Source organism: Oncorhynchus kisutch, linkage group LG11, assembly GCF_002021735.2.
Source record: "Oncorhynchus kisutch isolate 150728-3 linkage group LG11, Okis_V2, whole genome shotgun sequence".
Lineage (NCBI taxonomy): Eukaryota > Metazoa > Chordata > Actinopteri > Salmoniformes > Salmonidae > Oncorhynchus > Oncorhynchus kisutch.
This window is the reverse complement of record NC_034184.2, coordinates 21,602,726-21,626,591: the sequence shown is the minus strand read 5'-3', so window position 1 is coordinate 21,626,591 and position 23,866 is coordinate 21,602,726. Positions and strand designations below refer to the sequence as shown.

The following is a 23,866-nucleotide window of genomic DNA, read 5'->3' as shown; positions in this document are numbered from 1 at the left end:
TTAACATCTATTCCCACTACATGCTATGCATACCCTCTGTGATAATACTGCTCCCTCTTCCCTTCTAATGCAGCTCCATGTGGCTACAACATGACAGCTCAGAATGGCACCATATTCTCGCCGGAATACCCAAATGAGTACCCTAACTCACAGGACTGCACCTGGCTTATCATTGTGCCACATGGACATGGCATTTACATCAACTTCACCCTGCTTCAGACAGAGCCTGTCACGGATTACATTGCTGTATGGTAAGGGATTAATGGTTTTCACAACACCCGTCGGTTAATCCATTGGTTGATATGTATTTTCTGTGAAGAACTAACATTTACGTCACAGCAATGGAAGACTCAGAGTTATACTAAGAATACAGGCAAGACAGGAAACAAATAATCATATTACTGTACAGTACATGTTGCCTTACCTCCCTTTACTAGTGAAGATGCACTTGAATGTCACAATAGAATAATCTGCAGTACTAGAGAGTGGATTAAAACACTGTATATCAATGGGGAAAATACACACTTTTTGCCACAATACAGACCTCTGTGAGTTATATAAGTTACTACTAAAGCCATCATTTTTTGCTTTTTCATTCAACAGTCTGTAATTGAATGCTTTTATCTGAAAGTGAGCACAAATATTGCTATAGATTTGAGAACAAATCAATTCAACCAAGACACACTGAAATGCTGGACATTATTGCACTCTTTAACATGTGCATCATAAATGTAATGCATTTTCAATGGCTTCTGGTCTCTTCCAGGGATGGCCCTGAGCAGAGCTACCCACAACTTGGGATTTTCAGTGGTAATACAGCGCTAGAGTCAGCCTACAGTTCTTTCAATCAGGTCCTTATCAAGTTTCACAGTGACTTCTCCACAAGTGGATTCTTTGTCCTCAATTTCCATGGTTAGTTTCTCTTCCAAATCAAACATGTTGTAGCTAAAATGCAATACTGTTAAGGCTTGCTGAATACCTGTTTAAAAATATCAGAAATAAAGTATTCTCATGTTTTTAATATGAGATTGGGTAAGTGTAGTACATTTTAGTGTTGCAGTTTGTATTGATAAATGCCTTTATTTTGTTGTATAACCTATCCCTTGTGGGTGACATTTGATTATGATAGTGTGAAATAATGTGATTTGAGGGATAATTTTTCTATGTTGTAGCCATAATTTGCAAACAGTTTTTGGCAAAATACATATTCTTTCTTTCTCTCCTCCAGCCTATCGTCTGAAGAAATGCCCACCTCCCCCAACAGTGGAAGAAGCTGAAATAGTATATGAAGATCAAGATTATGAAATAGGTTAGTGTGAACCAGGGAGATGATAAACACTGGGTTATCCACATATTCATAATTTATTATTTTCAGTGGAACATCAGGCAGTGATCCACTACTTGTTCAGTTCAACATGTTCCTATGTGACTTTGAATCAAAGAGGGTTTACTGTACCATGGTGGTGTGTGATCCTCATTTTTGCTCAGTATTGAAGGGGAAATTTAATTGAAATGTGTTACATATATATTGTCACCAATGCTGCAGTTTTTGGACAACCATGTTAGGGTAATAACCAGTGTTGTAGTATTCAAGACCAGTCTCGGTCTTGGTCTTGTCTCGGTGTCAGATACATTTTTACTTGGACTCGGACAATGAGGACTTGTCATTTCTTGCTGAGACCAACCGAGACTAGCGGAGTGAAAAATTCAGAATTATCAGCTCCCATTCAGTCAGCCCATAAAACCTCTTTGCCAGACCAAATATCCACACTCCTTCATGACACATGCCTATCTTATTGCCTCTTGAAACCTGGGCTGACTACTTTACTCGTAACATTACCGTCCTTTACTTCCGTTGAAAAATATTCTCAAACTTTGTCGCGCAAATCAGAATTTCCTTGACCCTATTACAAATACAACCATGGTCTTGACATGGTCTCGGACCCCTCGCCCCCCCCCCCCCCCCACCCGGTCTCGGTCCTGACTAGGTCTCACCCCACCCTCCCGTCTCGGTTTTGACTCCAGTTGTAAATCGGCCTCGCTTTACAGTAGGTTATTACACTGGTTATTACTCAGGCTGTTATGTAATATAACTGTTGTTATGTCTCTAGAGACAATACCTTTAATATCCAATGTAGGTTTCCATCAGACGTTGATAATGTCACATCTACTATAAGACGTATTAAATAATTATTTTGTCCAGGAGACATTGTGAAGTATCGCTGCTTCCCTGGATTTACCCTGGTCGGCAACAGTGAGCTTACCTGTAAGCTCAACTCTCATCTCCAGTTTGAGAGTCCTCCGCCTACTTGTGAAGGTAAGAGAATGTTCTGACCAGAATATTTGGATAATTATTATTATTTTTTTCTTGGAAAGGAAACAGGAGGTGAACTTTCAGCTCAGATAGTTCCAATAAATGATTTATGTTATCTGCTTATACAAACATGGCAGTTTGCTGCCCTTTGACATTCTATGCAAATCTATGCACATTTTCCCCGAATACAACAGTTATTACAGCTTATTATTATAACCTTACAGTGAAATGCTTACTTACCAAGATCCTTGTTCCCTTGCATCCTTGTGATGGCTCCGTTATACTACAGTATTAGTAGGCATTGTTCCAAGGTGTGTATCACCCTGTTAAAAAACAAATACCCCTTTTTTGTCATGGTAGTGCAGTGCTGCTAGAGCCTCTGTGTCTCTTTGTAAATCAGAGCTCTAACAGAAGTGAGTCACAGATTTAATGGCTTATTCATACATATAATTTCTAATTATAGTGCCAACGCGATGACATAGATGGGAGGCAGCACTATGGCTCTATTAAAGCACAGCACAAAGCACTACCAAGCGTTTTTTGGGGAGATAGAGAAGCACAGCAGTTTCCTTGAATTTTGTAATTCCATAATGGAGCTAAGCAGCTATGGTCCATATGGTTTGTTTTCATTATTATTTGCCCACAGGGTATAATATGAAAATGTTAAATGCCTTCACATTATTTCTTGTCATAGATCATTAACCCTAAGCTCATTTGGATTTGCAACCTGAAGAGGTTCACAAGAACTACAGTTGAGGTGATAAAGATGTGTACTGTAGCAACAATTACCTTTTTCTCATGAGTAATTCTTGTCTGCTTGTGTTTGTTGTGCTTTTAGCTCAGTGTCCTGCAAATGAAGAACGCGCCTTCTCATCCGGGGTTATCCTTAGTCCAGGTTTCCCTAAAAACTACCCCAACTCTCAGACCTGCTCCTGGGTCATCAGAGTTCAACCTGCATACACTATTTCCATCTTCGTGGAGATGTTTCAGAGTGAGAAGCAGTTCGACGAACTCGAGATCTTTGACGGTAGTTTCCTTTTCCAACAGCCAACTAAGTCACACGCATTGTTTTTTTTGGTGCAGTTTTCAAATATTTATCTAATGTCAGCAATGCGTGATTTAAAAATATATATTCCATGACGAGCACTGTAATGTTTTAGTGTTTATTTTTATCCGTTAGGACCATCTGGTCAGAGCCCTTTGCTGGTGGCCCTTAGTGGAAATCACTCCACACAGTTAAACTTTACAAGCAAGACCAACCACCTTTACCTGAGATGGTCCACTGATCATGCAACCAGCAAAAGAGGGTTCAAAATCCGATACACAGGTTTGTAGTGCATAACCATATGTTTCCTTTTGCGATAAGACATTATGTTTCACAATTGCTTTGGGGATGCCTACAGCATTGCATCACAATTCTTATAAGGATTGACTGTTATGTTTCGAGACAACTTCTACCCCCATGCCATAAGACTGCTAAATAGTTAATTAATGGTTACCTGGACTATCTTCACTGACCCTATCTTGCATTGACTCTATGCACACTCACAATACTACAGTATATACTGTATAGAGACTATACACACACACACACACACACACACACACACACACACACACACACACACACACACACACACACACACACACACACACACACACACACACACACACACACACACACACTACACTGACACTACACAAACCCACACACATTCACATACACACACACACACACACACACACACATATACCAACAATACAAACACACATGCGCATACCGACACAACACAAACACATTTAAACACACACACACACACTTTTACACTCATAATTTGCTGCTGCTACTCAGTTCTTTATTTTACTCTTATTATTATCTATCCTGATGCCTAGTCACTTTACCCTGCCTTCATGTACATACAGTATCTACTTCAAATACCTCATACCTCTGCACATTGATCTGGTACTGGTACTCTCTGTTTATATCTCCATTCTTGTGCATTTTATTCCTTTTGTGTTATTTTTAATTATAATTGTTTTACTCTGCATCGTTGGAAAGGGCTCGTAAGCAAGCATTTCACAGTTACGTCTACACCTGTTGTATTCAGCACACGTGACAAATCCAATTTGATTTGATTTGACAAATTCTGAAACATTTGAACAACAGCACATTCAAAATAGGGGAAAAGCACCATAGCCTTTTGCTATTGTATGGGTGTCAGAGAAGATTATACACCATCCTCTGTCCTCTGAGGCAGTTGCTTTGGATCCAATTTAGGTCAAAGAGTGTGAGGAAGTCAGACTTTTCCAAGTTAGCTCTCATTAGGCTGGGCCCAGACATGTATACCTGCAGGGATCCTTTTGCAAGTCCTCCATAATAGAGGTCAAAGATCCCATAATGAATTTGGCTGAATAACTGCCATGTCCAGTGACTCAAACAGACATTTCCACCAATGACCAAACATGATATATAGCTCACAAAGCCCAGTGGCCATGATTACTTTCCATTTCTTTTCTCTCCCTCTGCCTTTTCCGTCACTTTTCTGCTCTCTATTCATTTTAGTCGATCCTTTTGCCATTCCAGCCACTGTGCTGGTTATTATTCCAGTTTGTTTCCACGTTTCCCATTTTTTTTCAATTTGCCATCCCTTGTGCAGTGGAGAAAAAAGGCATGATTCGGGGTAAAAAATGGTTACATTGCATTGAGGCCTGACGTGTCAGAATGAGTGATGGTTTCTGAAGGCTTCAGAATGGCTACCACGGTGCTGTCAGACTGTGTAAAAGGCTTTTTAAATAATGCAGGGATGTTGAACACAGACAGGGTAATACACCTCTCATTGATCTTTACAAAACTGCTTTGGGAGTAAAGAAGTCTTTACCCAGCCAGGGAATTTCTTTTCCCTTCGTCTTTAACAGTCCATTGGGCATTCATCAAAGTAAATTAAAATGATATGCTGCCTGGAGTTTTAACATGTGGTCTAATCACCCAGAACCTAGACTCAACCATTTAGCCCGATTAATAGTTTTAATTTAGGGCAGGGGATTTTGAGAATTCTGGAGAATACTTATGTAATGTCATGTTATACTAATGTAATGTAATATAAAGTACTAATGTATATGTAGAGCATATCGTTAATCATTTAGATGGTGGCATGATATAGAAACACTTAAAATGCTCTTTCTTTTCAATGTAGCTCCTTATTGTAGCATTAATGACCCACCTGGAAATGGAGGGGTGCTTAATCGAACAAGAGAGCGTCCAGGAAGCAAGCTGCAGTACTATTGTTATGCTGGCTACAGGCTAGTGGGCCCCAGAAATTCCACCTGCCGGTTGCATCGGAATGGGCTGTATCATTGGGATGCCCCAGCTCCACTATGTCAAGGTAATGCAGAGCTGCGGATGACATTTACTGGCTTGAGGGGGATTCACTTTAATCTTATGTCTGGGAGTTCCCCCGTGTCAGAATGTGGAGATGTGTTTGTGTCTGCACAAATCTGGAGGAGTTGTGACTCAACTCATTTCTCCATTTCTTTTTCTCTTTCTCTTCAACATAGCAAGCTACAATTCATGAATATTTCCTAATATCTTACTGTAGCTAGAAAATATATTATAATGAGTCTTCTAACAAACTTTGTTCAGAAGTATATCATTGACAGTTATGTAACTGACCCTTTTTCTATTATGTTAATTAGTGTGACAGCCTGTTGCTTTAAGCAAAGGAGATGTATATTTACATAAAGGAATAGAGGATAAGTTGGAGCTAATTACTTCTGGGGGTTGTATCTGTACATGGCTGTTTACGAGTATGCAAGGCAATTATCTCTTTAAAGGTACTGTGTCCCCTCAACTACGGGTGTGTAAGTAGCGTACAAAACAATAGAACTGTTTCTGTTTCTCACTAAACCTGATTGTAAATTATAATTTGATTAGATGAGATTGATTGTTCCATTTGCACAGTATTCTGAACATGGTATTTGAATGGTAAATGTGTGTTTAAGCAAATGAATGCCACAATCTTCAAGGGAAATATCTAGTTTCCATAGTACCCTAATAGTTGGATCATACACACTTTGCTTACTTACTCTTTATCCCCTCTGAGATATAATGCCACTACAGTCAGAAGACTTCACGTTATACCCTTTTATTAGAAGAGGCCACAGTGTTTACTCATTTTGTGCCATCATTTCTGTAAGTGCTGAGAGTAATCCATGCAGCTGAGGTCGTCGTTGTCGTTTGATGAGTATCATTTTAATATTTTAATGTCTTTCCATCGGCAGCTTTATCTTGTGGAATCCCTGAGTCTCCTGCCAATGGTTCATTCCATGGTTTCCAGTACACAGTCGGAAGCAAAGTGAATTACCAGTGCAATGAAGGGTACAGGATGGAGACAAGTCTCCCCACAAGCACCGTCTGTCTAGAGAATGGGACATGGAGCAACGCTGCACACCCACCTCTTTGTTTACGTGAGAAAAATAACCTTTGTTTCTATGCCAACAGTATGATAAATTCCCCTGCCTCATTGAGCCACTGCAGTCAATGCAGGTCTCATTAATGTCCTCCTTAGAGAGTAATGTGGAGCAGGTAACGGCTGAGATGAGAGCAATAATGACTAGATTTTTGCAGTTAAGCACTCCCAAAAAACAAATGGTAGGATGCAACCCGCCCCCTCAGGCCTGCATTACCAGAAACACACTAAGCAATCATGTTGGAGTCATTTTGGGACATGACTGTATAAATTACATTTTAATCCCTCAATGAATGTGATATATGTGAATACAGTATATATAAAAAATGCTTTTATACCCATTATATTTTATAGTTTTATATCATAAAGTGCTTTGGCATTTCTCAGTTTTAACAATAGATACTGGACAGAAATTGATAATGTACATAAGGCTTTTAGAATATTACATCGGCAAATATGGAGAAGGAAAATGAGAAATGTTTCTCTGTCATGTCTGGCTTTTTGAGTGTGTTCTATTAAATCTGGCATGTTCTCTCTCCCCCCACAGCGATCCAGTGCCCTTACATTGAGAGCATGCTCTCAGAACACATGGTGTGGCGGCTGATCTCGGGGTCACTGAATGAATTTGGATCTCAGATAATGCTAAGCTGCACTCCTGGCTTCTACCTGGGAGGCAGGAGGACCATCAAGTGCTTAGCTAATGGAACCTGGGCTGGAATCCAGGAGAGGTCTACCTGCAAGAGTAAGATACAGACTGTACATCTACCACCAGGCTGCACTGCTTAGAGTTATGGAAAAATAATAGGAAATAATTATCATAAGAATTGAGGACAAAATAGTTGATATTTTGAGTATTAATAGTACCTTGTTCTAATTACCGAGAGCAATTTCATTGTCTGGCCAGAGCTGTTGTTCACACTGGCAGTTAACACGTCTGAAATCCTTCCTCTTTGTGGCTCCCAATGTATTTCCGGACTGATGCATTCATAATCTCCAGGATCTGGTGTGGGAGCTGGGAAGTCACAAGGCAGTGTCCAATCATTTGTTTTGATCACATCCCTCCCTATTTCCTCTGCATTGATGTGCTGCGTAAACAATAAACTGTAGTGGCGATGATGTAATCAGGGAAATACGGTCCGGCTAATTAGAGGTCAGAGGGAGAATATAAATATTCTAATTAGCGGGGACTTAATATTTAATATGTTTACATGCCATGGTGAACATTGTAACGGTTTTGACTTGAGGTTATTGTTTGCAGCGGTGCCAGGTAGGTTGTGCCTACCACGGAAAATATTGAATGAGTCCCGTCTGGTCCGTCAAGTCTACACCAATACAAAGGACAAAAAATAATAATATCTTAGTAGTTTTCAACTACAACTGACCACATAAATCATCACAGTATACAGCACACTAAAACACTAAAACACGGGAAATACCATATGCCTAATAGCTGTAGTCAATCGGCCAGTTAGACAATCCAATCAGCCAACAGATCTCCAGCAGAGAAAGGCCACGAAGAAGGAGAGCAAATGAGATGTGTAGTCCAAAGGAAGCAATGAGTGGGTCCGATCCCGGTTAAACTTGAGACAAGGCTACAAAGCACACTTTTAAATACAACAAAACAAACGGAGTAAAGAAGCTTCGGAACTGAGGGTTGAACACATCCTCGTTCGCACCACCATCACAACCCCCTTTTGCGCAGCTGATGCTGGCTATTTCATTGGGAATTAAAGGGGAAGCATTGAGACAGTTCAAACAAATTCAGAGCCATCACAACATGCAAAGGTATATTGGCCTTGGCTCTGATTGGGTGCGTCTAGGAGCCCCTAATATTTTCTGATCATTCCATGAGTGCCTTTTTTACAGGGAAGACAATATGCTGGATGAGTACTCATTTGTATGTATAGCCAATGCACTTACATACTCTGTTTAGCGCCTCTTTTTATTCATGTGGTGAACCAGACTGTATTTGAATTGAAAGAAGGTGAATACACACAGTGAGCCGCAGGGCACTGCTCTGCATAGTTCCTCAAAAGTTCACCCTCTTTAGTCATTCCACTTGAATCTAGTAGACAAACAAACAAGCACACTGTGGCATACATTAGAACAATATGACAAAACAGAAAGAGGGGTAATATACAGTATAATGACTGTTGGCATAATGGCCAGCAATGTGTGTTTACATAAGGTAATGGCATATTCAAATTATTGTAATATTTACAGGTAATTTGTTAGGGCTGAATCAATCAGTGCTGTAAGACACATTTCACTTCCCCATTTAGTGTTCTAGAACAAATACACAATACTCGGCATACCTTTCATCCAGGATATCTAGTAACTAGATCAAAATGATTCGCTAATCATTCCTCATTGTGGAATTTGTTTCTACTCAGGCACAGTGGCGTGCAACCAAGTATAACCCAGTCTCTGATTGTCTGTGTCACTTCCAGTTATCTCGTGTGGGGACCTCCCCTCTCCTCCCTATGGCAACAAGATAGGAACCCTGATTACATTTGGCGCCACAGCGATCTTCATGTGTAATACGGGCTACACACTGGTTGGGTCACACGTGAGGGAATGTGGGGCCAACGGGCTCTGGAGTGGAGTGGAAACAAAGTGTCTTGGTATAGTATAAATGGTTGTCTAATGCTTAAGTTCTTTCTTTTCTCATCCCGGATGAGCCCCAAAATTGTATCATCCTGGACGAGTCCCCAAGTTTTTGGTTTTCACATCATTATGCCAGAAACACATTAAGATTTCTCAGGTTACAGTTGTGTTTACAGTTTCAAACTCTTGAAGGTCATGACATTTTATATTGATAATTCTATCCATGAGATTTTATCCGACCCCAGCAGTCAACTCCTAAATGTCAGTTAAAAATGAAGACATACCACCCCTCATTATTATCAATTAGATTATTGATTGGATTAAATTATTGAGGCATTTCCCCCAAAAAAGACATTAATTATTGGGGGAGGGAAGGATCAAATACATTTCTATGTGTTACAGTATATATTTTTTTATGTGTCAAAGTGACAAATGGTTATTACAGTCATGAGAATATTTTACAAGATTTGTGTTAGGGAATAAGAAGAAAGTTTACGTAACAAATATACTTTTTCATGCCAATCCATACTAATATTTGACTATTTTATGTTTTATCTAACTGAAAATATTATGCAAATATTTGGTTTATTCTCCCTTCTAGCTGGCCACTGTGACTCCCCTGATCCAATCATCAATGGTCATATCAGTGGAGATGGCTCCAGTTATCGTGACACTGTTGTCTATCAGTGCAACCTGGGCTTTCGCCTTATTGGAACATCGGTTCGGATCTGTCAACAGGACCACAGATGGTCTGGACAAGCTCCTGTTTGTGTTCGTAAGTGCAATAACTTTAGTTTTTTAAATTGTTCCTATCGATTCTCCCTTAACAATCAGAGATGTACAGGAATTCTCCACCTTCAGGTGGTGGGCTGAAGCTTAAGAATGTGAAGCTGATTGATCCTTGTCAAGGGAGGAGCTGATTTTTCTATATGACAGTAAAACATTCTTATGATGACTGTAACATTTGTTGTCACCTTCAGTTCTTTCACACTTTCTCATAAAAAGTATACTTCAACACTGTCTTCTCAGGCAAATTTGCGAAACTGCTGAACTTGGGACCAATCAGAACTCCTGTATATTCTCCACGTGATGAAGGCAGCCAATAGTCTGTTTCTATATAAGATGTAAACGCAGCCTCACATGTGTGATGAAATAAGATAAATATCTGTTTGAGTGCACTTGAAATATTCCATTGGGCACAGACTTCAATTCAATGTTTTCAGTATTCCATGTTGGTTCAATGTAATTTCATTGAAATGACGTGGAAACAATGTTGATTCAACCAGTCTGTGCCCAGAGGGATGCAGCATGCCATACAAATTGTCTTGATCGTTTGAAGAAGCAACTTTGTTAATCACACGCCAGGCCTGGTATTCATAGATTACTTTGAAACGGCTTTTGTCACACCCTGATCTGTTTCACCTGTCTTGGTGATTGTTTGTACCCACCTCCAGGTGTCTCCTGTTTTCCCCATTAGTACCCAGTGTATTTATCCCTGTGTTTCCTGTCTCTCTGTGCCAGTTTGTCTTGTTTTGTCAAGTCAACCAGCGTTTCTCCTAGCTCCTATTTTTCCCAGTCTCTGTTTTTTCCTAGCCCTCCTGATTTTGACCCTTGCCTGTCCTGATGCCGAATCCGCCTGCTTGACCACTCTACCTGTTCTGACCTCGAGCTTGCCTATCCCCTTGTACTGTTTGGACTAGGACCTGTTCACTGAACCCCTGCCTGTCCTGACCTCGAGCCTGCCTATACCCTGGTACTGTTTGGACTTTTACCTGGTTTATGAACTCTCGCCTGTCCCCGACCTGCCTTTTGCCTACCCCTTTTGGTGTAATAAATATCGGAGCTCAACCATCTGCCTCCTGTGTCTGCATTTGGGGCTCGCCTTCTGCCCTTATAGCTTTTGATAAAGTAAGACTGGAATTGATATATACAGCGCATTCTGAACGTTTTTAGACCCCTTGACTTCCACATTTTGTAACATTACAGCCTCATTCTAAAATGGATTAAATACAATTTTTTCCTCATCAATCTACATACAGTACCCCATAATGACAAAGCAAAAACAGGTTTAGACAATTTTGCAAATACATTATTTTCAATAAATAAAATACATTTACATAAATATTTAGATCCTTTGCTATGAGACTCGAAATTGAGCTCAGGTGCATCCTGTTTCCATTGATCATCCTTGAGATGTTTCTACAACTTGATTGGAGTCCACCTGTGGAAAATTCAATTGATTGGACATGATTTGGAAAGGCACACATCTGTCTATATACTAGGGTCCCACAGTTGACAGTGCATGTCAGAGCAAAAACCAAGCCATGTGGGCGAAATAATTGTCCGTAGAACTCCGTGACAGGGTACCAAAATATAATATAAGGTCCCACAGTTGACAGTGCATGTCAGAGCAATTGTCCGTAGAGCTACGAGACATGATTGTGTCGAGGCAAAGAGTACCAACACATTTCTGCAGCATTGGAGGTCCCCAAGAATGAAGTGGCCTCCAACATTCTTAAATGGAAGATGTTTTTTAACCATCAGGACAATTCCTAGAGCTGGCCGCCCAGGTAAACTGAGAAATGGGGGTGATCCTTGGTCAGGGAGGTGACCAACAACCTGATGGTCAGTCTGACAAAGCTCCAGAGTTCCTCTGTGGAGATGGGAGAACCTTCCAGAAGGACAACCATCTTTGCAGAACTCCACCAATCCTCGCTTTATGGTAGTAGCAAGATGGGAGCCACTCACAGTAAAAGGCACCTGACAGCCCACTTGAAGTTTGCCAAAAGACACTTAAAGGACTCTGACCATGAGAAACAAGATTATATCGTCTGATGAAACCAAGATTAAACTCTTTGGCCTGAACTATTTGGCGTGCCAAGCGTCACGTCTGGAGGAATCCTGGCACCATCCCTACGGTGAAGCATGGTGGTGGAAGCATCATGCTGTGGCTTTGGGACAAGTCTCTGAATGTCCTTGAGTGGCCCAGCCAGAGCCCGAACTTGAACTCGATCGAACATCTCTGAAGAGACCTGAAAACAGAAACTCCTCAAACAGTACCCGCAAAACACCAGTCCCAATGTCAACAGTGTAGAGGTGACTCTCCGGGATGCTTGTCTTCTAGGCAGAGTTGGAAAAAAAACATATCTCAGACACGCCAATCTAAAGAAAAGATTAAGATGGGCAAAATAACACAGACACTGGACAGAGGAACTCTGCCTGGAAGGCCAGCATCCCGAATTCGGCGTTCCACTGTTGACGTTGAGACTGGTGTTTTGCGGTTACTATTAAATTAAGCTGCCAGTTGAGGACTTGTGAGGTGTCTGTTTCTCAAACTAGACACTAATGTACTTGTCCTCTTGCTCAGTTGTGCACAGCGGCCTCTCATTCCTCTTTCTGTTCTGGATAGAGCCGTTTTTGCGCTGTTCTGTGAAGGTAGTAGTACACAGCGTTGCACGAGATCTTCAGTTTCTTGGCAATTTCTCGCATGGAATAGCCTTACGAGTTTCAGAAGAAATGTATTTGTTTCTGGCCATTTTGAGCCTATAATCGAACCCAAAAGTGCTGATGCTCCAGATACTCAACTGATCAAAGGAAGGCAAGTTTTATTGCTTCTTTAATCAGAACAACAGTTTTCAGCTGTGCTAACATAATTGCAAAAGGGTTTTCTGATGATCAATTAGCCTTTTAAAATGATAATCTTGGATTAGCTAACACAATGTGCCATTGGAACACAGGAGTGTGATCCATTTGATGTTATTTTAATGGACAAAAAGTGTGCTTTTTTTAAAAACAAGGGCATTTCTTAGTGACCCAAAACCTTTGAATGGCAGTGTATATATACAGTACCATTCAAAAGTTTGGACACACCTACTCATTCCAGGGTTTTTCTTTATTTTATTCTACATTGTTGTCACGCCCTGGCCTTAGTTATCTTTGTTTTCTTTCTTATTTTGGTTAGGCCAGGGAGTGACATGAGTGATTTATGTGTTTGTCTTGTCTAGGGGTGTTTGTAGATTTATGGGGTTGTGTTCTTTTAGCTGTCTAGGTAAGTCTATGGTTGCCTGGATTGGTTCTCAATCAGAGGCAGGTGTTCATTGTTGTCTCTGATTGGGAGCCATATTTAGGCAGCCATATTTTTTTTGTATTTTGTGGGTGGTTGTTTCCTGTCTTTGTGTTTTATGCACCAGTTAGGACTTTTACGGTTTTCACGTTTATTGTTTTGTAGTTTGTTCATGTTTGAGTTTTCTGATTAAAGAACCATGAACTATAACCACGCTGCGTTTTGGTCCGCCTCTCCTTCCCAGGAAGAAAGCCGTGACAGATTCACCCACCACAACAGGACCAAGCGGCGTAGTGACAGGCAGCGCCAGCAGGAGCAGCGCAATCAGGACTTCTGGACGTGGGAGGAAATCCTCGACGGGAGAGGACCCTGGGCAAAGCCAGGGGAGTGTCGCCGCCCCAAGGTGCAGCAGGAGAAGCGGCAGCTGATGCAGCGCAAGGAGGAATGGACATGGGAGGACGAGTTGGACGGTGATGGACCCTGGACACAGCCGGGGGAATATCGCCGCCCCAAGGCAGAGCTGGAGGCAGCCAAAGTAGAGAGGCGGCGGTTTGAAGAGACAGCACGGAAGCAGGGCTGGAAACCCGAGTGTCAGCCCCAAAAAAATATTGGGGAGGGTGGCACACAGGAAGTATGGCGAAGCCAGGTAGGAGACCTGCGCCAACTTCCTGTGCTTACCGGAGAGCGAGAGAGACCAGGCAGGCACCGTGTTATGCTGTGGAGCGCACAGTGTCCCCAGTGCGGGTGCATAACCCGGTGCGGTACATACCAGCTCCTCGCATCGGCCGGGCTAGAGTGGGGATCGAGCCAAGTGCCATGAAGCCGGCTCTACGCATCTGGTCTCCAGTGTGTCTCCTTGGGCTGGCGTACATGGCACCAGCCTTACGCATGGTGTCCCCGGTTCGCCTGCACAGCCCAGTGCGGGCTATTCCACCTCGCCGCACTGGCAGGGCGACCGGGAGCATTCAACCAGGTAAGGTTGGGCAGGCTCGGTGCTCAAGCACGGTCCGGTCTATCCAGTGCCACCTACATGCACCAGCCCTCCGGTGGCAGCCCCCCGCACCAGGCTTCCTGTGCGTGTCCAGAGCCCAGTACTCCCTGTTCCTCCTCCCCGCACTCGCCCTGTCCAGAGCTGCTAGAGTCTCCTGTCTGTCCAGAGCCGCCAGATTCTCCCGTCTGTCCAGAGCCGCCAGAGTCTCCCGTCTGTCCAGAGCCGCCAGAGTCTCCCGTCTGTCCAGAGCCGCCAGAGTCTCCAGTCTGTCCAGAGCCGCCAGAGTCTCCCGTCTGTCCAGAGCCGCCAGAGTCTCCCGTCTGTCCAGAGCCGCCAGAGTCTCCCGTCTGTCCAGAGCCGCCAGAGTCTCCCGTCTGTCCAGAGCCGCCAGAGTCTCGTCTGTCCAGAGCCGCCAGAGTCTCCCGTCTGTCCAGAGCCGCCAGAGTCTCCCGTCTGTCCAGAGCCGCCAGAGTCTCCCGTCTGTCCAGAGCCGCTAGAGTCTCCCGTCTGTCATGAGCCGCCAGAGTCTCCCGTCTGTCATGAGCCGCCAGAGTCTCCCGTCTGTCATGAGCCGCCAGAGTCTCCCGTCTGTCATGAGCCGCCAGAGTCTCCCGTCTGTCAGGATCTTCCAGAGCCGCCAGTCAGCCAGGATCTTCCAGAGCCGCCAGTCAGCCAGGATCTTCCAGAGCCGCCAGTCAGCCAGGATCTTCCAGAGCCGCCAGTGAGCCAGGATCTTCCAGAGCCGCCAGTCAGCCAGGATCCTCCAGAGCCGCAATTCAGCCAAGTGCCGCCATTCAGCCAGGATCTGCCAGAGCCGCCATTCAGCCAGAAGCTGCCAGAGCCTTCAACCAGCCTGAGCTACCTCTCAGTCCTGAGCTACCTCAGTCCGGAGCTGCCCCTCAGTCCAGTGGGGCCATTTAGTGGGGTTGCCAATCCTAGGTCGGCGACGAGGGTCGCCGTTCCTAGGATGCTACAAAAACGGACTAAGACTATGGTGGAGTGGGGTCCACGTCCCGCGCCAGAGCTGCCACCATGGGTAGATGCCCACCCAGACCCTCCCCTATGGGTTTAGGTGTGCGGCCGACACCTTTGGGGGGGGGGGGGGGGGTACTGTCACGCCCTGGCCTTAGTTATCTTTGTTTTCTTTATTATTTTGGTTAGGCCAGGGTGTGACATGGGTGATTTATGTGTTTTGGCTTGTCTAGGGTTTTTTGTAGATTTATGGGGTTGTGTTCTTTTAGGTTTCTAGGTAAGTCTATGGTTGCCTGGATTGGTTCTCAATCAGAGGCAGGTGTTTATCGTTGTCTCTGATTGGGAGCCATATTTAGGCAGCCATATTCTTTGTGCATTTTGTGGGTGGTTGTTTCCTGTCTTTGTGTTTTATGCACCAGTTAGGACTTTTACGGTTTTCACGTTTATTGTTTTGTAGTTTGAGTTTGAGTTTTCTGATTAAAGAACCATGAACTATAACCACGCTGCGTTTTGGTCCGCCTCTCCTTCCCAGAAAGAAAGCCGTGACAATTGTAGAATAATAATGAAGACATAACTATGACAAAACTATGAAATAACATCTATGGAATCATGTAGTAACCAAAAAAGTGTTCTACAAATTGTACAAAACAGCCACCCTTTGCCTAGAAGACAGGTTATAACACTCTTTGCATTCTCTCATCCAGCTTCACCTGAAATGCATTTCCCCCCACATATGCTGAGCACTTGTTGGCTGCTTTTCCTTCACTCTGCGGTCCAACTCATCCCAAACCATCTCAATTGGGTTGAGGTCAGGTAATTGTGGAGACCAGGTCATCTGATGCAGCGCTCCATCACTCTCCTTCTTTGTCAAATAGCCCTTGCGCAGCATGTAGGTGTGTTTTGTGTCATTGTCCTGTTGAAAAACAAATGATAGTCCCACTAAGTGCAAACCAGATCGGATGGCGTATCGCTGCAGAATGCAGTGGTAAAATAAATGCTGGTTAAGAGTGCCTTGAATTCTAAATAAATCACTGTCAGTGTCACCAGCAAAGCACCCCCACACCATCACAACTCATCCTCAATGCTTCACAGTGGGAACCACACATGCGGAGATCATCTGTTCACCTACTCTGTGTCTTACAAAGACACGGCGGTTGGAACCAAAAATCTCACATTTTCACATCAGATCAAAGGACAGATTTCCACCAGTCTAATGTCCATTGCTCGGGTTTCTTGTCCAAAGCATGTCTCTTCTTCTTGGTGTCCTTTAGTAGTGGTTTCTTTGCAGGAATTTGACTATGATGGCCTGATTCACACTGTGTCCTCTGAACAGTTGAGGCTGAGATATGTCTGTTACTTGAACTCTTTGAAGCATTTATTTGGGCTGCTATTTCTGAGGCTGGTAACTCTAATAAACTTATCCTCTGCAGCAGAAGTAACTCTGGGTCTTCCTTTCCTGTGGTGATCCTCATGCAAGCCAGTTTCATCATAGCGCTTGATGGTTTTTGCGACTGCATTTGAAGAAACGTTCAAAGTTCTTCAAATGTTCCGTATTGTCTGACCTTTATGTCTTTAAAGTAATGATTGACTGTCGTTTCTCTTTGCTTATTTGAGCTGTTCTTGCCATAATATGGACTTGGTATTTTACCAAATAGGGCTACCACAACTGATTGGCTCAAATGCATTAAGAAGGAAATGAATTCCACAAATGAACTTTTAACAAGGCACACCTGTTAATTGAAATATATTCCAGGTGACTACATCATGGGGCTGGATGAGAGAATGCCAAGAGTGTGCAAAGCTGTCATCAAGGCAAAGGGTGGCTACTTTGAAGAATCTGAAATATATTCCATGTGTTATTTCATAGTTTTGATCTCTTCACTATTATTCTACAATGTAAAAATAAAGAAAAACCCTGGAATGAGTAGGTGCTTCCAAACTTTTGATTGTTACTGTATACAGTTGAAGACAGAAGTTTACATACACTTAAGTTGGAGTCATTAAAACTTGTTTTTCAACCGCTCCACAAATTGCTTGTTAACAACTATAGTTTTGGCAAGTCGGTTAGGACATCTACTTTGTGCATGCCACAAGTCATTTTTCCAGAAAGATTATTTCACGTATAATTCACTGTATTACAATTCCAGTGGGTCAGAAGTTTACATACACCAAATTCAATGTGCCTTTAAACAGCTTGGAAAATTCCAGAAAATTATGTCATGACTAGAAACTTCTGATAGGCTAATTGACATAACTTGAGTCAATTGGAGTTGTACCTGTGGATGTATTTCAAGGCCTACCTTCAAACTCACTGCCTCTTTGATTGACATCATGGGAAAATCAGAAGATATCAGCCAAGACCTCAGAGGGAGCAATTTCCAAATGCCTGAAGGTACCACGTTCATCTGTACAAACAATAGTATGCAAGTATAAACACCATGGGACCACGCAGCCGCTCAGGAAGGAGACCCGTTCTGTCTCCTAGAGAGGAACGTACTTTGGTAAGAAAAGTGCAAATAGATCCCAGAACAACAGCAAAGGACCTTATGAAGATGCTGGAGGAAACAGGCACAAAAGTATCTATATCCACAGTACAACAAGTGCTCCAAAACTGCCATAAAAAGCCACACTACGGTTTGCAACTGCACATACGGACAAAGATCGTACTTTTTGGAGAAATGTCCTCTGGTCTAATGAAACAAAAATAGAACTGTTTGGCCATAATGACCATGGTTATGTTTGGAGGAAAAAGGGGGGGAGGCTTGCAAGCCGAAGAACACCATCCCAACCGTGAAGAACGGGGGTGGCAGCATCATGTTGTGGGGGTGCTTTGCTGCAGGAGGGACTGGGGCACTTCTACAATACTGTAGAAAATTTGTGGGCGAAACTGAAAAAGAGTGTGCAAGCAAGGAGGCCTACAAACCTGACTCAGTTACACCAGCTCTGTTAGGATCAATGGGCCAAAATTCACCCAACTTGTTCTGGGATGCTTGTGGAAGGCTACGCGAAACGTTTGACCCAAGTTAAGCAATTTAAAGGCAATGCTACCAAATACTAATTGAGTGTATGTAAACTTCTGACCCACTGGGAATTTGATGAAAGTAATAATAGCTGAAATCAATAATTCTCTCTACTATTATTCTGACATTTCGCATTCTTAAAATAAAGTGGTGATCCTAACTGACCTAAGACAGGGAATTTTTTACAAGGATTAAATGTCAGGAATTGTGAAACACTGAGTTTAAATGTATTTATCTAAGGTGTATGTAAACTTCCGACTTCAACTGTATATATTTTATATATTTACAAAATGGGGGATTGGAAATGATGCAGACAATTACATTGATGGAAGCCACAATCTGCAATATTAAAGCTGATCCACCCTTTAAAAAATAACAATAATTAATAATCACATGCTGTCAACGGCATCAAAATGTAAGGGTTGTTTTCCAACTTGTCATAAGCATCCATTTTAAACAGTTGTATTTGTTATGTTCTCTATGTATTATTATTGTTTTGTGTTCTTTTTTACTCACCTGGGAGACACCATACCTGCTTGCGTTAAACAGTATTTATGTTAGCTCACGAATATGAGGAGGGATGTAGCAAGTACACCCAAGCAGTTTATAAAGAATCTAGCTAGTCTTGTTCGTCTACATAACAGTATTCTCTCTTGAAATCGGAGTTCCTGAAGTGTCCCAGCCATAGGCCAGTTGGAGTGTGAATGTGAATATACAGTATATAGGTGGTTTAAATGATTAGGCTAACTTTCCTACTTACCTTCTGAAAGTTGATAATGCCTATTTCCTGACAATCAATTATTTTACTACTAACAACGATTGAGTTTGCAAAATTACTTTACCTAATTGATTTTGGTAGCTAGCATCAGGCTACAACGTTAGAGTTACAAACACTTAACAACAATAATTTGGACAATAGCTTCCAAAAACGTATTACAAAGAAGAAAAAAGCTTGCTACCTAGCCATAAAATAAATACATTTAAACTTACCCACCATGACAGCTAACAGCTGGGCTTCTTTGTTGGACATTGCCCAAGTCGTAACGTGGTTAAGCACGTCGTGATTGACAGACAACACCGCCCATATGAGCTGTCACCAACGAACCAGTGTAGAGTATACTGGTCTATTAGTAGAAACAGGTCCCACCACCAATAACTCCTGCTCTCTCTCCATGCTTTCAAATCGCTGTTTGCACATGGTAGGGCGCTAAAGCAGTGCCAAAAGTCTGAGCGTGCAAAATTAACATGCACATTTTTTTCCATGTTCACAACTCATCAGTTACATGTTTGAGAATGTATTTACAACTACAGATTATTCTTTCATGTTCACAGCTTATCCTTAAGTACAGAAAACATGATTGGCAGACGTGATCAACAGAGATGGTACCTGGATAGTACACGAGTATTGATTGGTTTACTATTAAGTACTTGGCAGTGTTTGCCTGTCCAGCTAGCGAACATAAAAGTAAGTATTTTTAAAACCATTTGCCATAACAAATGGAAATGTTCAGAAGAAAGAAATATACACAGTATGTAAAAAACAGCTCCTCCCTCACCAGAGATCGATCACCTCAAAAACTAAAGCAGATTCGATGCTTCGGCCCATTACCTACTTATTACCTAAATATCTGTACCCTTGGCTACCTCAAATGTTTTCATAGCCATTACGTGCGGTCACCCTGGAAACCCAACAAATGGTCGAACTAACGGCAGCGAGTTCAACCTGAACGATGTGGTAAACTTCACCTGCAGCAAAGGATATCTGTTGCATGGTGCATCAAGAGCCCAGTGCAGGATGAATGGACAGTGGAGCAACCCTCTTCCAGTCTGTAGAGGTAAGACACAGTAACAAATACATCCAAATGAATCACCTGTTAGGGCAACATACAGTAAATCCATTGTTTTTGTAAAAATTGCTCAAGCTTAGTAAATCTGGTTGGGAATCATTGATGAACAGCAATATTGAAACCTTGTTTCTGATTTTCAAGCAAATTTAAGTTAGGACTGAGACTTGATCACTCACTAACACTCAACACCTCTTGAAAAGCCATTCTGGTGTCTATGACATAACTTTTGCTTTTATTGTCCCGCTGAAAAATAACATTCTATCCCAGGGTTAGGCTTTCAGAAGACTGAAGCGGGTTTTCCTCTAACTTTTTTACCTGGGCTTTGCTCCTTTCATATTGATTTTGATCCTGACAAACTCCACAGTACCTGCAGGTGACATGCATACCCATGACATGATGCTGCCGCAATGCTTGAAAGTACTACCGACTATATCAATTTAATTTGTGGGTAAAGTGCATTCTTTATTTTGTATTACTAATATGTGCATGTCAATGTCTGTGCATTCATCTTACCCACTGTTTTAGGTGATTTCCTGTTCCAGTGAGGTGATTTCAAATTCTAATGTAAAGGAACAAACCATTTTACATTACAGCATATTTTCTGAAACAAAGTAGGTGCATGTAGGCCAATCTTTGCAGATCAGTAATTAATCTGGTTATGTGCTTAAGGAATGGTAAAATTGACAATAACAGTTATCCAGGACATCTTGTGCTGTGACTTTGACCTGGTTTTAACTATTTTCCAATTTAAAGGTCAAATAATGATGGATTTTGGTGACTATCCCCTCTTTGAATCAATGAAGAATAAAACAAGTGCAGTGGTAGTGTGACAGAATTTGCCCAATTTATGTAAAAATCACCTGGATGAATTTTCACTTTCAGATGATATATATCACTATTAGATTAAACGTTCTCTAAAGACCAAATGCTTAAGTCAATAATCACATTAATTTATATGGAAAGAAGAGTTCTGCATGCTGAAAAAGTCAGGTACAACTAGGGGGGAAAAAAGTTGCATTTGTAAAGAAAATATCCTCATACACCTGCCACAACAATGGTCAGTCACTTCCTCACTCAATTTGTTGAGTATTCTTACAGTATGTCAGTGTGCTCCCTGCTACTGACATGGTTCTATTTTATTTTGTAAACCAATCTGCACTTCCACACTTTCACCCAGGGTTCCTGTAGGATAGCCTTCCAACAATCACCTCAAGAGGGTTACCCCAATAAGGGTTTCTATTATAGGCAAGGAACACGCCAATAAATGTAATTTTATTAGTCAAATGCGCCGAATACAACAGGTGTAGTAGACCTTACAGTGAAATGCTTACTTACGAGCCCCTAACCAACAATGCAGTTAAAGAAATAAATGGAACAAGTAATTAAAGAGCAGCAGTAAAATAACAATAGTGGGCCATATATAGGGGGGTACTGGTACAGAGTCAATGTGCGAGGGTATCGGTTAGTCGAGGTAATTGAGGTAATATGTACAGTGGGGCAAAAAAGTATTTAGTCAGCCACTAATTGTGCAAGTTCTCCCACTTAAAAAAAATCCAGAAAATCACATTGTAGGATTTTTTATTTATTTATTTGCAAATTATGGTGGAAAATAAGTATTTGGTCAATAACAAAAGTTTCTCAATACTTTGTTATATACCCTTTGTTGGCAATGACAGAGGTCAAACGTTTTCTGTAAGTCTTCACAAGGTTTTCACACACTGTTGCTGGTATTTTGGCCCATTCCTCCATGCAGATCTCCTCTAGAGCAGTGATGTTTTGGGGCTGTTGCTGGGCAACACAGACTTTCAACTCCCTCCAGCGATTTTCTATGGGGTTGAGATCTGGAGACTGGCTAGGCCACCAGGACCTTGAAATGCTTCTTACAAAGCCACTCCTTTGTTGCCCGGGTGGTGTGTTTGGGATCATTGTCATGCTGAAAGACCCAGCCACGTTTCATCTTCAATGCCCTTGCTGATGGAAGGAGGTTTTCACTCAAAATCTCACGATACATGGCCCCACTCATTCCTTCCTTTACACGGATCAGTCGTCCTGGTCCCTTTGCAGAAAAACAGCCCCAAAGCATGATGTTTCCACCCTCATGCTTCACAGTAGGTATGGTGTTCTTTGGATGCAACTCAGCATTCTTTGTCCTCCAAACACGATGAGTTGAGTTTTTACCAAAAAGTTATATTTTGGTTTCATCTGACCTTATGACATTCTCCCAATCTTCTTCTGGATCATCCAAATGCTCTCTAGCAAACTTCAGATGGGCCTGGACATGTACTGGCTTAAGCAGGGGGACACGTCTGGCACTGCAGTATTTGAGTCCCTGGCGGCGTAGTGTGTTACTGATGGTAGGCTTTGTTACTTTGGTCCCAGCTCTCTGCAGGTCATTCACTAGGTCCCCCCATGTGGTTCTGGGATTTTGTGATCATTTTGACCCCACGTGGTGAGATCTTGCGTGGAGCCCCAGATCGAGGGAGATTATCAGTGGTCTTGTATGTCTTCCATTTCCTAATAATTGCTCCCACAGTTGATTTCTTCAAACCAAGCTGCTTACCGATTGCAGATTCAGTCTTCCCAGCCTGGTGCAGGTCTACAATTTTGTTATTGGTATCCTTTGACAGCTCTTTGGTCTTGGCCATAGTGGAGTTTGGAGTGTGACTGTTTGAGGTTGTGAACAGGTGTCTTTTATACTGATAACACGTTCAAACAGGTGCCGTTAATACAGGTACAACGAGTGGAGGACAGAGGAGCCTCTTAAAGAAGAAGTTACAGGTCTGTGAGAGCCAGAAATCTTGTTTGTTTGTAGGTGACCAAATACTTATTTTCCACCATAATTTGCAAAGAAATTCATTAAAAATCCTACAATGTGATTTTCTGGATTTCTTTTTCTCATTTTGTTGAAGTGTACCTATGATGAAAATTACAGGCCCCTCTCATCTTTTTAAGTGGGAGAACTTGCACAGTTGGTGGCTGACGAAATACTTTTTTTCCACACTGTACATGTGTTATTAAAGTTATTAAAGTGACTATGCATAGATAACAACAGAGTGTAGCAGCGGTGTAAAAGGGGGGGGTGGCAATGCAAATAGTCTGGGTAGCCATTTGATTAGATGTTCGGGAGTCTTATGGCTTGGTGGTAGAAGCTGTTTAGAAGCCTATTGGACCTAGATTTGGTGCTCAGGTACCACATGCCGTTCGGTAGCAGAGAGAACATTTTATGACTAGGGTGGCTGGAGTCTTTGACAATTTTTTAGGGTCTTCCTCTGACACCACCTGGTATAGAGGTCCTGGATGGCAGGAAGCATTGCCCCAGTGATGTACTGGGCCGTACGCACTACCCTCTGTAGTGCCTTGCGGTCACAGTTTTCATACCAGGCAGTGATGCAACCATGCTCCCGATGGTGCAGCTGTAGAACCTTTTGAGGATCTGAGGACCCATGCCAAATCTTTTCATGGTCTTGCTTGGACCATGTTAGTTTGTTGTTGATGTGGACACCAAGGAACTCAACCTGCTCCACTACAATCCCGTCGATAAGAATGGGGGTGTGCTCGGTCCTCTTGTTCCTGTAGTTCACAATCA

General features: G+C 42.3%; 1 protein-coding gene across 1 annotated transcript in view; it reads left to right on the top strand.

The window, feature by feature from the left end:
- Window positions 1-23,866, top strand: part of LOC109898910 (CUB and sushi domain-containing protein 1-like) — a 218,863-nt gene that overhangs the window by 153,321 nt on the left and 41,676 nt on the right. The window contains 12 exon segments of the mRNA XM_031836493.1: window positions 74-251; window positions 767-912; window positions 1,229-1,309; window positions 2,204-2,317; window positions 3,153-3,341; window positions 3,495-3,641; window positions 5,509-5,697; window positions 6,593-6,778; window positions 7,328-7,522; window positions 9,231-9,404; window positions 9,989-10,162; window positions 20,095-20,268. Coding sequence (XP_031692353.1) covers window positions 74-251; window positions 767-912; window positions 1,229-1,309; window positions 2,204-2,317; window positions 3,153-3,341; window positions 3,495-3,641; window positions 5,509-5,697; window positions 6,593-6,778; window positions 7,328-7,522; window positions 9,231-9,404; window positions 9,989-10,162; window positions 20,095-20,268 — 1,947 coding nt within the window.